The sequence below is a fragment of the Anomaloglossus baeobatrachus genome, chromosome 11, assembly GCF_048569485.1.
Source record: "Anomaloglossus baeobatrachus isolate aAnoBae1 chromosome 11, aAnoBae1.hap1, whole genome shotgun sequence".
Lineage (NCBI taxonomy): Eukaryota > Metazoa > Chordata > Amphibia > Anura > Aromobatidae > Anomaloglossus > Anomaloglossus baeobatrachus.
In genome coordinates, this window is record NC_134363.1 from 17,876,443 (window position 1) to 17,894,063 (window position 17,621).

A 17,621-nucleotide genomic window follows, 5' to 3' on the forward strand; every position below is an offset into this window, starting at 1 on the left:
ACTATTCTGCTGGTGCAGTCACTGTGTGTATACATTACATTACTGATCCTGAGTTACCTCCTGTATTATACTCCAGAGCTGCACTCACTATTCTGCTGGTGCAGTCACTGTGTACATACATTACATTACTGATCCTGAGTTACATCCTGTATTATACTCCAGAGCTGCACTCACTATTCTGCTGGTGCAGTCACTGTGTACATACATTACATTACTGATCCTGAGTTAGATCCTGGACATTTGCTTATGATAATGCTGCGCTCACTATTCACAGTCACTGCATCCCTTGGTCTCTAGTCACTATTATTTCCTTGTGAAGAGCAATTATCTTGCATAAGGAGCCATATTCGCCATGCAATACTCTTCTACAAATTTAAATATGCAAACTGTCTTTTAAGAGAGGACTCGTACTGGATGTAGCAATCCGAAACGACAAAATTGACCCGTAAATGAGTCTTGTCACGTGACTAAGTATAAGAAGCCAAGGCAGATACTTACTACGAAGACACAATGTTCCCAGAGAAGCACTGTGTGGCTTCTAAGTCTCTCCACAAGAAGTTTATTTTTCCACCCCTATCAGAAGACTCTCACCCAGCCAAACCAGATCCCCTGCACTGATAGGAACACAGACCTCAAAATACATTTCAGCAAATGGAGTTTCTGGTTTGTCTTTTTATCCTAAGTCATGTGTTAAGGCTCCATATAGGGTCAATATTGACTTTTAGGATTCCTATATCCAGTAGGTGGCGCTAGAGTCCCACCAAGGATTTTGTATAGTGTCCTGGTGTTTAAATTGGTTTCCTCTAAGTTTTCCATTTTCCTTCCACTGCTAATCAGTTTAGATTGTCAGCTTTAACGGGGACAGTGACGATGATGTCTGAGGAACAAATGGTAATATATAAACAAGGAAAAAATAAATTATTACCAGTATTTTCACTTGTATTTTTTTTATGTCCACCAGATGGCGATGCAGCAACGCGATTCATTCTCCCCAGTTTAATAAAATAAATAATAAAAATAATAAAAAATAAATAATAACAAATAACAAGAAATAAAAATAAGTGAAGATAACATTATGTCCATATAATAATAATAATAATAATAATAATAATAATAACACTATTAATAATAATAATGATTATTATTATTATTATTGGTATTATTATTATTATTATTATTATTATTATTATTGGGCCTCTATAAATGTTAAGTGATGATTGACCCTTTAAAACTTATTAATTCTTGCCAAATTTAGTGTTAGAAAAATAGGAAAACGTTTATCAGGACTATCTCGAATTTTCAGATTAATTTAGAGGAAATTCATCCCTATTCCCACAACGGTAATACTATCAAGAATGAATATTTATAGATATTCAATCATCACCTAATATCTGTACAGGATTCCTAGTAATATGGTTAAATAATAAATTATTATTATTATTATTATTATTATTATTATTATTATTATTATTATTATTATTATTATTATTATTATTATTATTATTTGGCCTCTATAAATGTTAAGTGATAATTGACCTTTTAAAACATTAATTCCTGCCAAATTTAGTGTTAGAAAAATAGGAAAACATTTATCAGGACTATCTCGAATTTTCAGATTAATTTAGAGGAAATTCATCCCTATTCCCCCAACAGTAATACTATAAAGAATGAATATTTATATATATTCAATAATCACCAAATATCTGTACAGGATTCCTAGTAATATAGTTAAATAAATTGTTGTTATTATTATTATTATTATTGTTATTATTATTATTATTATTATAAATACAACCTGAGCCTCACAAAACTGACCAGAAATGGAAATGAAGAGTACCCTAGATAATAGCCAATAAATACAACCTTTATGGTGTCTGGCGCAGGACGTTCTTTCTTATATTTTGTAAATAATAGAATTATGTGATCTGTTGATAAGGAATTGTGTTACTGCAGCGCCACCTGGTGGCAAATTTGAGACTGTTTGCAAGTACGCTTAACATGAATATAAGGCTCAATATGAGTCTTTAAATAACTTGTATGAGATATTAATAGCAGGACACTCGACATGAATCACCCTGCCTGACCCCAGCTGAGTGTTATAATGGAGTCCGGGGGATATTGAGTATGATCTTCTCCTAGATTGTAGCTACTTATCTCAGTATCTGATGAAACCTGTTATTCTGTAATGTCTGATATTGCCTGTACACGCTATCTCGGAATTGTAAAGTGCTGCGGAATACATATACATATATATATATATATATATATATATACAGTTAGGTCCAGAAATATTTGGACAGTGACACAAGTTTTGTTATTTTAGCTGTTTACAAAAACATGTTCAGAAATACAATTCTATATATAATATGGGCTGAAAGTGCACACTCCCAGCTGCAATATGAGAGTTTTCACATCCAAATCGGAGAAAGGGTTTAGGAATCATAGCTCTGTAATGCATAGCCTCCTCTTTTTCAAGGGACCTAAAGTAATTGGACAAGGGACTCTAAGGGCTGCAATTAACTCTGAAGGCGTCTCCCTCGTTAACCTGTAATCAATGAAGTAGTTAAAAGGTCTGGGGTTGATTACAGGTGTGTGGTTTTGCATTTGGAAGCTGTTGCTGTGACCAGACAACATGCGGTCTAAGGAACTCTCAATTGAGGTGAAGCAGAACATCCTGAGGCTGAAAAAAAAGAAAAAATCCATCAGAGAGATAGCAGACATGCATGGAGTAGCAAAATCAACAGTCGGGTACATTCTGAGAAAAAAGGAATTGACTGGTGAGCTTGGGAACTCAAAAAGGCCTGGGCGTCCACGGATGACAACAGTGGTGGATGATCGCCGCATACTTTCTTTGGTGAAGAAGAACCCGTTCACAACATCAACTGAAGTCCAGAACACTCTCAGTGAAGTAGGTGTATCTGTCTCTAAGTCAACAGTAAAGAGAAGACTCCATGAAAGTAAATACAAAGGGTTCACATCTAGATGCAAACCATTCATCAATTCCAAAAATAGACAGGCCAGAGTTACATTTGCTGAAAAACACCTCATGAAGCCAGCTCAGTTCTGGAAAAGTATTCTATGGACAGATGAGACCAAGATCAACCTGTACCAGAATGATGGGAAGAAAAAAGTTTGGAGAAGAAAGGGAACGGCACATGATCCAAGGCACACCACATCCTCTGTAAAACATGGTGGAGGCAACGTGATGGCATGGGCATGCATGGCTTTCAATGGCACTGGGTCACTTGTGTTTATTGATGACATAACAGCAGACAAGAGTAGCCGGATGAATTCTGAAGTGTACCGGGATATACTTTCAGCCCAGATTCAGCCAAATGCCGCAAAGTTGATCGGACGGCGCTTCATAGTACAGATGGACAATGACCCCAAGCATACAGCCAAAGCTACCCAGGAGTTCATGAGTGCAAAAAAGTGGAACCTTCTGCAATGGCCAAGTCAATCACCAGATCTTAACCCAATTGAGCATGCATTTCACTTGCTCAAATCCAGACTTAAGACGGAAAGACCCACAAACAAGCAAGACCTGAAGGCTGCGGCTGTAAAGGTTTGGCAAAGCATTAAGAAGGAGGAAACCCAGCATTTGGTGATGTCCATGGGTTCTAGACTAAAGGCAGTGATTGCCTCCAAAGGATTCGCAACAAAATATTGAAAATAAAAATATTTTGTTTGGGTTTGGTTTATTTGTCCAATTACTTTTGACCTCCTAAAATGTGGAGTGTTTGTAAAGAAATGTGACAATTCCTACAATTTCTATCAGATATTTTTGTTCAAACCTTCAAATTAAATGTTACAATCTGCACTTGAATTCTGTTGTAGAGGTTTCATTTCAAATCCAATGTGGTGGCATGCAGAGCCCAACTCGCCAAAATTGTGTCACTGTCCAAAGATTTCTGGACCTATCTGTATATATATATATATATATATATATATATATACATATATATATATATATATATATATATATATATGTATATGAATAAATATATATATATATACATATATACATATATATATATATGTATTCCGCAACACTTTACAATTCCGAGATAGCGTGTACAGGCATGTATGTCTATGTATATGTATAAGGAAATAAATTAAAAAAAAACCAAAACATATATATATATATATATATATATATATATATATATATAAACATATATATACAGCAAGTATATACAGTACAGACCAAAAGTTTGGACACACCTTCTCATCTCTAGAACAACTGTTAAGAGGTGACTTTGTGCAGCAGCCTTCATGGTATAATAGCTGCTAGGAAATCACTGCTAAGGACAGGCAAGAAGCAGAAGAGACTTGTTTGGGCTAAAGAACACAAGGAATGGACATTAGACCAGTGGAAATCTGTGCTTTGCTCTGATGAGTCCATATTTGAGATCTTTGGATCCAACCACCGTGTCTTTGTAGAAAAGGTGAACAGATGGACTCTACATGGCTGGTTCCCACCATGAAGCATGGAGGAGGAGGTGTGATGGTGTGGGGGGGGCTTTGCTGGTGACATTGTTGGGGATTTATTCAAAATTGAAGGCATACTGAACCAGCATGGCTACCACAGCATCCTGCAGCGGCGTGCTATTCCATCCGGTTTGCGTTTAGTTGGACCATATTTTATTTTTCAACAGGAAAATGACCCCAAACACACCTCCAGGCTGTGTAAGGGCTATGTGACTAAGAAGGAGAGTGATGGGGGCTACGCCAGATGACCTGGCCTCCACAGTCACCAGACCTGAACCCAATCGAGATGGTTTGGGGTGAGCTGGACCGCAGAGTGAAGGCAAAAGGGCCAACAAGTGCTAAGCATCTCTGGGAACTCCTTCAAGACTGTTGGAAAACCATTTCCAGTGACTACCTCTTGAAGCTCATCAAGAGAATGCCAAGAGTGTGCAAAGCAGTAATCAAAGCAAAAGGTGGCTACTTTGAAAAACCTAGAATATAAGACATATTTTCAGTTGTTTCACACTTTTTTAAGTATTTCATTCCACATGTGTTAATTCATAGTTCTGATGCCTTCAATGTGAATCTACAATTTTCAGAGTCCTGAAAATAAAGAAAACTCTTTGAATGAGAAGGTGTGTCCAAACTTTTGGACACACCAACATGTGTGCGGGGGGCGGAGTCAGGGGGGACGAAGCCGAGCGGGGCCATGGCGCTGGGGAAGTCAGTGCCGGGGACTGCATGGCTGGGGACAGGTGACTATCCACGAGAGTGTGTGTGTGTGTGTGTTCAGTGTAGACATGCAGGGGGTGGAGTGCGGGGGGGCAGAGCCGAGTAGGGCCATGTGGCGCTGAGGACATCAGTGCCGGGGACTGCATGGCTGGGGACAGGTGACTATTCGTGTCTGTGTGTTCAGTGTATACATGCGGAGGGCGGAGTGTGGGGGGGTGGTGCCGAGTGGGTAATGTGTGCAGGGGATTAGGCAAGCGCTGGGTATGTGTAGGCTGGGTTGCCGATGTGGACTCCCACAGGGTGCAGCACTCACCGGAGAGTCGTGGCTCCATGTGGGTGCGGGGAAAAGTGTCTGGCATCGTCCTGTTGGCCCGTAGTTCTTGCTGTTCACTTAGCTGAGCCTTTGGTCGCAGGCTCTTTAGCGCGCGCGGTGTGGCGACGGTTGTCACTGTAATGACATCATTTTGGAGCAAGACAGACAGAAAAAATAAGCAATTATATATATATATATATACTATATATAAACTGTATGTATATCTACCTATATTTAGATATATTAGATATATATATATATATATATATATATAGATAGATATATAGATATATATAAATACATATGCATTTATCTATTTACTTGAATGTTATTTTATATTTATATATATATATATATACATATATATATATATATATATATATATATATATATATATATATATACTTATTTATTTATTTCAATGGTATTATATTATATGAGCACTGATGACATGAATTGCTGATTCCAGGGGGCTAAAAGTGAATATAAGGAGAGAAAATAATTTTGCTCATCAATTCTTATCATAAAATGTCTTGAATCTTTAGACACGGCTCCCTTGAGACTTTATATGTTCTTTGCCAAGTAGTGTTCTCAGTCCTTGGGAAAAAGCAAAAAGCCGGAGCCACAAGTACTAGACGTGAAGTCTTGTCGCCATAAATGCATTGTGCAATGTGTAATATATTTTGTTCTTCCATTTCTCGCCGTGTCTTGCTGTCAGGGAACATTCTAGCATAGAGAAGATGATGTGTTACATGTAGTTACACGTAGTGGATCGATTTCTTACTATTTATCAATGTAACATATGAGAAACACAAAGCTCCAACACATTGATACATTGTTGCAAAGAGTCAGCTAGGATGATACATATTTACAAACATAAAGAATAAAGGACCACGAATGACGCTACTGACTTAAAGGTGTTTTCAAAAAACCGTCCCATGTACTGTTTGCTTTAACCACTTCATGACTGAGCTTTCTTCTTTTCTAAAAGCTATATATTGTCTCCTCTACTGTGTGGTGTAGTATATAGAGGATTAGTGTTGAGCGGACCCGAACTGTAAAAGTCCGGATCCGCACGGTTTCGGGGTCCGATCCGGGTCCTCTCTCTCTCTCTCTCGCTCTCTTTCTCTCACTCTCTCTCTCTCGCTCTCTCTCGCTCTCTCTCTCTCGCTCTCTCTCTCACTCTCTCTCGTCCCCGGATCCGCTCCCCATTGACTTACATGATCAGATCCGGATTTCTTTCACAACCCGCGACGGATCCGCCAGACTCGGATTATGAGCAATCCGCTCAGCTCTATAGAGGATCTGTCAGATCTGCTGGGTAGTGTGATTTATAGAGGATCTGTCAGCTCTCCTGAGTGGTGTAGTATATAGAGGATCTGTCAGCTCTCCTTTGAGATGTATTATATTGAGTATCTCTCAGATCTCCTGTGTGGTGTAGTATATAGAGGGTCTGTCAGCTCTCCTGTGTGGTGTAGTATATAGAGGATGTGTCAGCTCTCCTGTATGGTGTAGTATATAGAGGATCTGTCAGCTCTCTTGTGTGGTGTAGTATATAGAGGATCTGTCAGCTCTCCTGTGTGGTGTAGTATATAGAGTATCTGTCAGCTCTCCTGTGTGGTGTGGTATATAGAGGATCTGTCCGCTCTCCTTTGAGATGTATTATATTGAGTATCTCTCAGATCTCCTGTGTGGTGTAGTATATAGAGGATCTGTCCGCTCTCCTGGGTAGTGTGGTTTATAGAGGATCTGTCAGATCTCCTGTGTGGTGTAGTATATAAAGGATCTGTCAGCTCTCCTGGGTAGTGTGGTTTATAGAGGATCTGTCAGATCTCCTGTGTGGTGTAGTATATAGAGGATCTGTCAGATCTCCTGTGTGGTACTGAATGTGGTACTGAATACTCAGACAACACATAGCTGTCTGAATTTCCCTTAAAAGGCTCTGTGTGATGATGTCATCGGAGTATGATGGATTACACTAGTAACCCGTGTAGACTTGCATAAAAGGAAATGACCCTTGAAAAAAAAGAATAAAATTCCTGTATTTGAGCCTTGTCAGTGGTGAATAATGATGATTGCTGCACTAGCCTGGAATTGACTTTCTACCACTGAACTTGTACAATTTTTTCACAGCAATTAAAAATCTATTTGACCCCCATGACCGTAAAGTTTTACAGATTGTAAGGTATCTCATTGTTTTAGGAACCACAGTTGATCTGTTTAGTACATAGAAAAATCATTTTGCTTTTCAATATTCTCAAATCAAGATTATCCTTAATTGTTCTAGACTACAAAGATCTACTGGAATTTTAAAATCACTAACAATCATGTCACAATATTCTTCATAAATAGTAGGTAATATTACATAAAAAAAAGGAACCATTATTTTTTTGGATAAAATATATTTATTAACATAGGCACTGGATTTTTATCTGTTTTAGTGGTACAGCGATGGGATCAAATTTAACCCCATTTAACATTCAGTTATAAAATGCAATATTTTGCTCACCTACCAATGTGCAGAAGGGTCATAGCTGAAAAATAATGCATTTCTTCTTTACTTGGTGCCCTTAACCTCAGTAGTTATTTTTTTTATCATGGCTGGAAAAATAATCTATATATTTTAATAGCAATGTGGTCTTCAGAAGTGGAAAGTATTTTACTATTAATTTAAAGGGGTGGTTCACTACTTAGCTTCAGTAGCCACATCGATATAACATTCAGAAACATGGATTCTCTCGAATGCCTTGCGTTGGCAATAGTGACTCTGAGCGACACTATTGAGATCCGCTCATCCCCATTACATGGCACCTGGGCTCCGTGAAAATCTGAAATCCGATGATGTCATGTCAACTTCTAGTTGACTCGACATCTTCAAAGCTGGCCCCTGTCTCCTTGAGTGGCTTGGTTGTGGCCAGAGTTTTCCCGCACATCACAGTCCAGCATCGCTCTGCTTGTGGCTCTCTGCAGCGAAGGAGGGAAGGCACGAGATACTGAACTGTGACTAGTGGTGAAACTCCACCCCAGCCTAGTCATTCTCGTAGATTGGGGCCAGCCTCGGTGAGGTCAGGTCAACTGGAAGTTGACATGACATCACCAGATCTCAGAGCTCACGGATCCCCGAGGTCACGCGATGGCAATGAGTGGACAATAGAGGCACTCTTGCCAACACAAGGTATTCGAGATAAGCCTTGTTTCTGAACGTTATGCCTTGACTTAGTAATCTTTGTCATTTAAAAGTTCAATTGCTAAACAGTGAAGACTATGGTTCTCTGAGAACCACCATAGGTCCTTCTGACTCTTTTTCCTTTTCACAGTGCTACTTCATTCCAGAAGCTGTACATGTGCTACACTTTTCAGAAGGCTGTTTTGAAGCTGGATGTAGATTTTTTTGGACCCTTTGTTCATGTTGTTCTTGGGGATCTTAATGTTCAAACCCTCTTGACCAATATATTTACATGTCCTAGTGATGGATCATCATTTACTAATATGGGAAAACTCTACTTAGGAATTAAGCCCTTATTCTAGAGGCAAGATCTATCCTCTTATCTTGGACAAAAATACCTTTGTTTGCATAATTATTACCAAATTGTGAGTATTTTTGTATGCGTAGAGAGTGTGTAAATATCCAGCTCATTGCTCAAAGCTTAATTCAAGTCTTATAATCAGTGCAACCTTACATACATGAATGCCCCATATATACAGAGCCATAGATTGTATCATTTTGGATACATTCCAGTGGCTACATTTTTGGGATTAACATAAGAGTTTCCAAAAAAGCCAGAGAGAGATGATGGCCAGGAGCAGATTGGGTTGAATGTTGATACCAGTGTTTGAACAGGTGTTTTCGAGGTAAACGGTCATCTTGCCCAGATTCCACACTTGTCGGGCAGGCTCACACATCTCTTTGGTAGAACATCCTTGTACAACTGTTGAGGACGGAACATCTCCTGCAAAATATTGATAGCGCATGAATAATAAGGATTGAAATGACATTACAAAAATATTACAGGGGAAAGAACTGAATGGAAGAGGAACATTCAAGAAAAATGGGTACAATGGATTTACCGGTCTGTTGTGATGACATCACGTCCTCAACATGTGACTGCTCCACCCAATCACTGAGTTCCCTTAGATAGAAGATGGCTGCTGATACCAGTGATTGGCTCATCAAGCGATCATGTTGAACACAAGTGATGTCATCACTGTCAACCTGTAAAGAGGGATTCAAGGAAGCTTGAACTAGATGGACCTAGGTCTTTTTTTCAACCTAAGTAACTATGAAAGGACCGGAGAGGTGACAATAAAGAGGCAACAGTTTCCCTAGATAAATACTACAAATTTTGTTATTTTGAAGCATAACTTGCATCAGTCCTACATTTTTTTTTTAGGCTGAGAGCCCTTTAAAGGGAACCTATTACCAGATTTGGGCCTTCTTACCTAAAACTAGCACCTTAAGTAGCGCCTGTGTTGCATTCCATAAAGGTGCACATAACTCCCTAACACCCTCTGTAGCCCCCAAAAATACCTTTATAAAATCTCCCACCCTGTATGTAAATTTTCTGGTCTGATGGGTGTCCTAATGTGCGCCTCATGTCCCTCCTTTCACTCTCCTCCTGTGCTGATTGATGTGGATGATGCCACAGATGCTATCCACGAAGGAGGACAAAATCTCCATATTCCCGGATCGCACAGGTGCACTTTGCTCTGCACTGTTGCGGGCAAAGCCAAAAACATAGGTGCACCTGTGCTAACTGGTGAGTTCTCTGCGCAGGCGCAAGATTTTGCCCAGATGAAGCACATGATGTGATCCACATCAACGGGTAAAATTTCGCACCTGTGACGAGAACTTGCCCATTCGCGCAGGCGCACCTATGTTTTCGGCTCTGCCCACAATAGGTCAGAGCAAAGTATGCCTGCGCGAGCTGGGAATATGTCTGCACAGGCGCGAGATTTTGCCGGGTTATGTGGATGGCATCCGAGGCGTCATCTATGTCAATCAGCACAGGAGGAGGGTGAAAGGAAGAACAGGAGGCGCAGATTAGGACGTCCATCGGACTGGACCGGACAATTTACATACAAGGCAGGAGATTTTATAAAGGTATTTTTGGGGACTACAGGGAGGTACGAGGTTAGTTAATATGCACCTTTAAAGAATGCAGTACCGGAATTGTTTAAGGTGCTAGATTTAGGTTAGATGGCCAAAATCTGGTGACATGTTCCTTTAAATGGTATGCAGAGATGTATCTTGGATATACTCATTGACTTTTTTTGTGGGAGAGGGTTGTGGGCATTCTGTGGGACCTAGGCAGAGATCCTTCTTCAGGACAGGTAAGAGTTGAGCTGTGAAAACACTTATTGGGATTGGTGAATCTTATGATATCCGTATTTTTGTAATCCTGACTCTGATGATTATGGGATGGCTGCTGAAAAATTGTATCCATGTAACACAAAGTGTGAGTATAATCTGTGGCTCAGTGTCCTCATTACTTTGGCTCAGGTGTATCCACTGATAATCACTCCCAACCTGGATAAATACCCTATGCTCCCAACAAAGGCTTCCGGTTATTCAGAATTCATTTTGGAGCTTGGCCAGGAGGGTGAAGGTTGTGTTGAATTCTGTGTTAAAGTTACCCTGTCGTTTGTAACTTTCTTCTCCTCTTTTTTTTACCTCCTATATACAATTTGTGAGATTCCTTGTGTGTTTGGTAGTGGTTTGCTTTAGTTGGATTGCACCTCTACATTTTCTGTGTCCATTTGTGAGACTGGGAATTCTGTCCCGTCTGGGTGTTGGGTGTGTAATGCCTGGACAGGAGACAGGGACATGCTGGGGGCCCAAACCTCACTACCATCTAGTGAACCTCTGGGTTGAGGGACATCTTAGAGTGAACCTAGTCTAATGCCGGCGTCACACGGTACGATATATCGGGCGATATGTCGTCGGGGTAACGTCGTTAGTGACGCACATCCGGCATCGTGTGACATATCGTAGCGTGTGACACGTCAGAACGACTGTGAATGAGCAAAAATACTCACCTTATCGTTGCTCATTGACACGTCGTTCATTTTCAAAATTTCGGTCTTCCTTCCATGCTCCGGTTGTTCATCGTTCCCGAGACAGCACACGTCGCTCTGTGTGACACCCCGGGAATGATGAACACAGCTTACCTGCGTCCCGCTGGCAATGCGGAAGGAAGGAGGTGGGCAGGATGTTACGTCACGATCATCTCCGCCCCTCAGCTTCTATTGGCTGCTGTGAAGCCAAACGTCCCTCCCCCTTCAGGAAGAGGATGTTCGCCGCCCACAGCGAGGTCGTGCGGGAGGTAAGTACGTGTGATGGCGGTTACCGACTTTGTGCGCCACGGGCAATGAATTGCCCGTGACGCATAAATGACGGGGGCGGGTGCCGGCATAAGGGCCAGGTTAGGAGTCCCCATCCAATCACTTCCTATACCCCAGAGTGACAGGCAGGCATTGTACAGGAAACTGGCTAACACCCCCAAAAAAAGATAACAGAGGAAAGTCATGCTAAAGCACCACTTAAGTTACATTTGCCCCGCCCCTGAGGAACTGTGTGATACATTATATAGCCCTTGCAACACATTTGACAGTATAATATTGATATATTACTCAATCTTAAATAGAATTTCAAAGTGTAGAACTCTTGTCACAGATCTTTTTATATTAGAGCATTATGTTGATACCCTGTAAAGTTAAATAATCTAAAAATAATATCATGGACAAAACATCCACAGATAGTCTAAGCATAATTTAAACTATCATTACTCTCATTAAAAAAAAAAAAAACTTACACCTCCTCCTGGGGTTCAGAAAAGTTTTTATTTTCACCAAAAAGATTTGGAAACTTCTAATTCATTTTTTTGTTTTTACCTTGTATAGTGGTCACCTGACTTATACACACATTCTCGTTTCCAATGCATTCGGTGATCAGGTCAGTGTCACAAGACTTAGAATTTGGAGCAAAACACGTTTTACACATTATGCCATTTTTTTCGTTAGAGTCTGTAGGAACTAAAAAGGGAAAAAAAAACACAGTAAATATGCTAAAAAAAATCTATGGAAACACAAAGTGTTAGAATAGCAATACTGATATATGGTAACATTTCGTCCTTTGTAGAATTTACAAGTAGTTACATTATTTACTGCGTATACTAAAACAAGTTGGTGTCACGATTCACCTTTGGCTCTGCTCCTTGGAGAACCATTGGGTTTTGTCTATTGCTCGGTTGTTTGTATTCCCGGGTCCTTGCCGGTGGCCGGTCTGGTGCCTCGTTCCGGTAATCGCCTTGCTTTATCTTTGGGATGTTTCCACCGAAACATCACCAGTGATAGTTCCTGCTCTGCAGTGTTTGCTTCTGGTTCTTGTAAGCTCGCTCTAATCCTCGTCCCACTACCCCAACTCCTCTTCCTTTCCACAGCTCAGTCCATTTTGTCTGTGCTCCCTGACTTTCTGACCCTTTAATTGTCTTGTTCAATCAGTCCCACTTCCCCCCTTTTGTACTGACGTTCCCCTACGCTTGTCTTGTTCCATCAGTCCCACTTCCCCCCTTTTGTACTGATGTTTCCCTTTGCTTGGCTTGTTCCCTCAGTCCCACTTCCCTCCTTTTTGTACTGACGTTCCCCTATGCTTGTCTTGTTCCATCAGTCCCACTTCCCCCCTTTTGTACTGACGTTCCCCTTTGCTTGTCTTGTTCCCTCAGTCCCACTTCCCTCCTTTTTGTACTGACGTTCCCCTTTGGCTTCTGACCCTGGCTTGTTCTCTGACTACAGTTCTGCTCCCCATCTGTATCTAACATTACTTCCCGGCTACCGACCTTAGGCTTCCACATGACTTTGGGCTCCTCTTCCTCCTTTGCACTGACGTGACCTCCCGACTCTGACTCTCGGGGTGTACAACCATTTGCTACCTCCTCGTCTAGATACTGGTGACATCTAGTGGTCAGACACCGCATTACACCTAGGAGCGCTACATCTCTCTTGTGTACCTGCGCCCCCTGGTGGTAGCATTACAGTAGGTTTTACTTATGGATTAACTTGTATTTTTAAGTGAATGTTCTTCATTAGGGACTGGAGCTCCCAAAAATAAAAAGAGAGCTCCAAACCTTGGACCTGGACTGCAGAAAATGATATAATTTGCTCACGTTTATCTTAAATGTTTAACACATAATGGATTGTATGACTCTACATTCTCAGGAGCCCAGAAAGGTATCATGTACTATATGATTTTCTTCCAAGTGGAGAAGACATTTACACTTGCTGACTAAGAAGCTCTCAAGAAGTCCACGAGGTGTGAAGATATCATCATAAAATATTAGCTAAACTCTTTTATGAATGGGTAACTTACGGATAGGGTCAGTTGGCATACAATCATTGGTCTTACAGCAGCTGGTCCCAGCCTTTATTCTACCGTTGGGGAGGCTAATACTTCCAGTTTTCGAACACAAATTGCTTTGTCCACATTGGCGGGTGTACATTTTAGATATTTCCATTCCACCTAGAAATAAACAGAATTCTATTTAGCCTCTGGTTCATGGGGTAATATTGGTTTTTGTTTTCAGGTAGATTCTACTCTGGATGAGGATAACGTAAGGAACAAGGAGTATAATGATGGATTGGCGAGTTAATAGAGACTAGTTGCGGGGAGAATAGAATTCAGTGGATTTGAGCTGGTGAATCATTGGAGCTGAACAGGTTGGTGAACTTTTAATGGAGTTGGGTAGGCTAGTGAGTTGGTGCCATTTGGTGGAATTAGGTTAAGAAGTTGGCGAAGTTTGATGGAGTTGAGTTGGTTGGTAAAACTAGGCGAAATTGAGATGGTTTGAGGATTTTTGGAGTTGAGCAGGTTGGTTAAAGCGGGCTTTACACGAGACGACTGATCGTGCGATGCATTGTCGGGGTCACGGTTTTCGTGACGCACATCCGGCATCGTACACAACGGCGTCTCGTGTGACACCTCCTAGCGACGCAATTTCGCTCACAAATCGTGAGTCGTGTTCTCGTCGCTAGGTTTCATAAAATTGTTTAATTGTTCATCATTTCCATGGCATCACACGTTGCTCTGTGTGACACCACGGGAACGATGAACAGCAGCTTTACCTGCCTCCCGCGGCACCCGATGGCTTAATGGAAGGAAGGAGGTGGGCGGGATGTTTACATCCCGCTCATCTCTGCCTCTCCACTTCTATTGGCCGGCTGCCGTTTGATGTCGCTGTGACGCCGAACATCCCTCCCACTCCAGGAAGTGGACGGTCGTCGCCCACAGCGAGGTCGTCCGGAAGGTAAGTACGTGTGAGGGGGGTTAAACGAGTTTGTGCGCCACGGGCAACTAATTGCATGTGATGCAAAAACGACGAGGGCGGGTACAATCGATCATGCTATCGCACAATCGGTCATCTCGTGTAAAGCAGGCTTAAGTTTCAGTTGAGTTGATTTGGTAAGTGGGTTGGTGGCATTTGGTGGAGTTAAGTGTCACACTGCACTAGGAAGATACTAAAGTTACCAACAATGTAACTTCAGGGTGCAGTTAGCAGGCCAACCAGCAGAGGGCAGCAGTGTAGTCAACACACCGAGTCAGCAGCAGGAGGTCAATATCGGTCACCAGAGGAAAAAGCAAAGAGAAGTCAGGTGGTATGCCAGGGTTCAAAGTCGGGATTTCACTATGAAGCAGGAGGGAGAGACGGAGCCGAAGATACAAACAAAGCAAAGTCAGAAGCCGAGCAGATAGGTAAACGACTGAGGTCGGGGTGCACAGGACGGGAAAGAGACAGACAAACGAGATAGCTACAGACCGGGACAGGTAGTCAGGGATGAGGAAAAAACTAACGGAGCAGGGGAACGCATGTCAGGATGAGGTAGCAGGGAGACAGGACAGATCGGGTATTCACAGGAGCCAGGAAAGAGCACTGCAGAGCAAAACTATAACTGGCACCGGACGAAAGGTGCGGTGCCAGGATATGGTGCTCTGCAACCCAGAACGAGGCTGCAAGAAGTTAACCCCTTCAAACCCCTGAAGCCCTGAACCCTGCACACATGAGAGCACTGGCTCAGCAGCGGCTAGGCCAGGCCTGAATTCTGGCATTAAGTTGGTGAAATTTGGTGATTAAGTTTGTTGGTGAAGCTTTGTGGATATGGTAGAGTTCAGTGGGTTGGTAAAATTTTAGTCGAGTATTTTTTTTAAGTGGGCTAATGGCATTTTGTGGAGTTGAGCAGGTGAGTTGATGGAACGTCGTACAGTTGAATAGGTTGGTTGGATTTCAAATGAGGTGAGTTGGATGAATGATTGGTGGCATTTGGCTGAGTTTATTTGGTAACTTGTTGCAAGTAGTCTATGGGAAACCCGAATAACAACTATTCGGAACTACTCGGGCTTCCAATAGACTTACATTGCGCATCGAATATTTGAATAGCGGCAAGGTATTCGTCGGATATTCGCGAAGCCGAAAATTTGAGGTATTCGATGATCCCTATTTATTTCCTTTGTTTGTATTGGAACAACACCTAAAATAATGAGTAAATAGGCAAATTGGAGATAATTTCACACAAAACTCCAAAAATGGGCCTGACAAAATTGTTGACACCCTTAACTCAATATTTGGTGCACGCTCTTTGTAAAAATAACTGCAATCAATCTCTTCCATTAAATCTCCACAAGTTTCTTGAACTTCTCAACTGGAGTTTTGGACTCTTCTTTATAAAGGGCTCCAGCTCTTTCATATTTGGAGGCGTCTTCTCCCTGTCTCCTCTTCAGCAATTTTTAAGATCTCTCCACAGGTGTGAATGGGATTTACATCGTATTAATTGCTGTCACTTCAGAACTTTTCAGCGCTTTTCTTCCTCCATTTCTCGATGATACTTGAAGAATGTTTGGGGTCACTGTCCTACTAGAAAACCCATGACCTAGGATGCTAATCCACCAATCTGACACTGAACTATACAATGCCACCCAAAATCCTTTGGCAGTCTTAAGATTTCATGATGTCTTGCACACAGTAAAGACACCCAGTGCCAGAGGCAGCAGAACAACCCAAAACATCTCTGAACCTCCACCATGTATGACTGTAGGTACTGTGTGCTTTTCTTAGTAAGCCTCATTTGTTTATCGGTAAACACTAGAATGATGTGCTTTACCAAAAAGCTCTAACTTGGTCTTATCTGTCCACAAGACACTATCCCAGAAGGATTTTAGTGAACCATGTTAATTTTGGCAAACTGCAGTCTAGGTTTTTTTATGTCCCGGTGTCAGCAGTGGGGTCCTCCTTGGTCTCCTCCATAGCGTTTCATGTCATTCAGATGTGAATGGAAAGTTTGTACTGACAATGATGCCTCCCAAGGCAACAGGATGGCTTGAATTTCTTTGGAGCTTGATTGAGGTGGCTTATTCTCCATCCAGAATATTCTGCGTTGCATCAATTTTTCTTTCATCAATTTTTCTCTACCGTCCATGTCCAGGCAGATTAGCTACAGGGCCAGGACTTTTAAACTTCTTGATTATGTTGCACACCATCAACAAAGGAACATCAAGATCTCTAGAGATGGGCTTGCTACCTAGGGATTGTTGACTTTTTTTTTCAAGAATTTTAGTTCTCAATTCTTCAGACAGTTCTCTTCTTCTCTTTCTGTTCTCCATGCTTAGTGTGGCACACACAGCACAAAATGCAAAGATTGAGTCAACTTCTCCCCTTTTTATCTGGTTTCGGGTGTGATTTTCATATTGCCCACACCTGTTACTTGCCACAGGTGAGTATGAACAATGCTTGATGCAAAGTAGTTTACTTACAATTTTGGAAAGGTGCCAAAAATTTTGTGCGCTAACTTTTGGAATTTTGTCGGACACTTTTTTTCTGTTTTTTTTTGTGTTCTTCCAATATACACAAAGGAAATAAACAAGTGTAATTGCAATAATTTGCTGGGAGAAATAATTTTATGGAACCATTTCAAGGCTTCCAACACCTTTGGCCATGTACACATATGACACTAATTTATCCAAATAAACCTCCTGAGGTTCACATGCCACATGATCACCTCTACTTGATGTCTAAGGAAGCTCAGCTGATTGGCTGCAGTGCTCACATGCCATGAAAAAGTC

General features: G+C 41.4%; 1 protein-coding gene across 1 annotated transcript in view; it reads right to left on the minus strand.

Annotated features, from left to right (window-relative positions):
• Window positions 1–7,906: 7,906 nt before the first annotated feature.
• LOC142256976 (phospholipase A2 inhibitor NAI-like) overlaps window positions 7,907–17,621 on the minus strand; it is a 28,111-nt gene continuing 18,396 nt past the window's right edge. Inside the window, exons 3-5 of the mRNA XM_075329007.1 lie at window positions 13,881–14,030; window positions 12,407–12,547; window positions 7,907–9,465 (exon numbers count right to left, since the gene is read on the minus strand). Coding sequence (XP_075185122.1) covers window positions 9,272–9,465; window positions 12,407–12,547; window positions 13,881–14,030 — 485 coding nt within the window. The 3' untranslated portion in view covers window positions 7,907–9,271. The remainder of the gene's footprint in view (window positions 9,466–12,406; window positions 12,548–13,880; window positions 14,031–17,621) is intronic.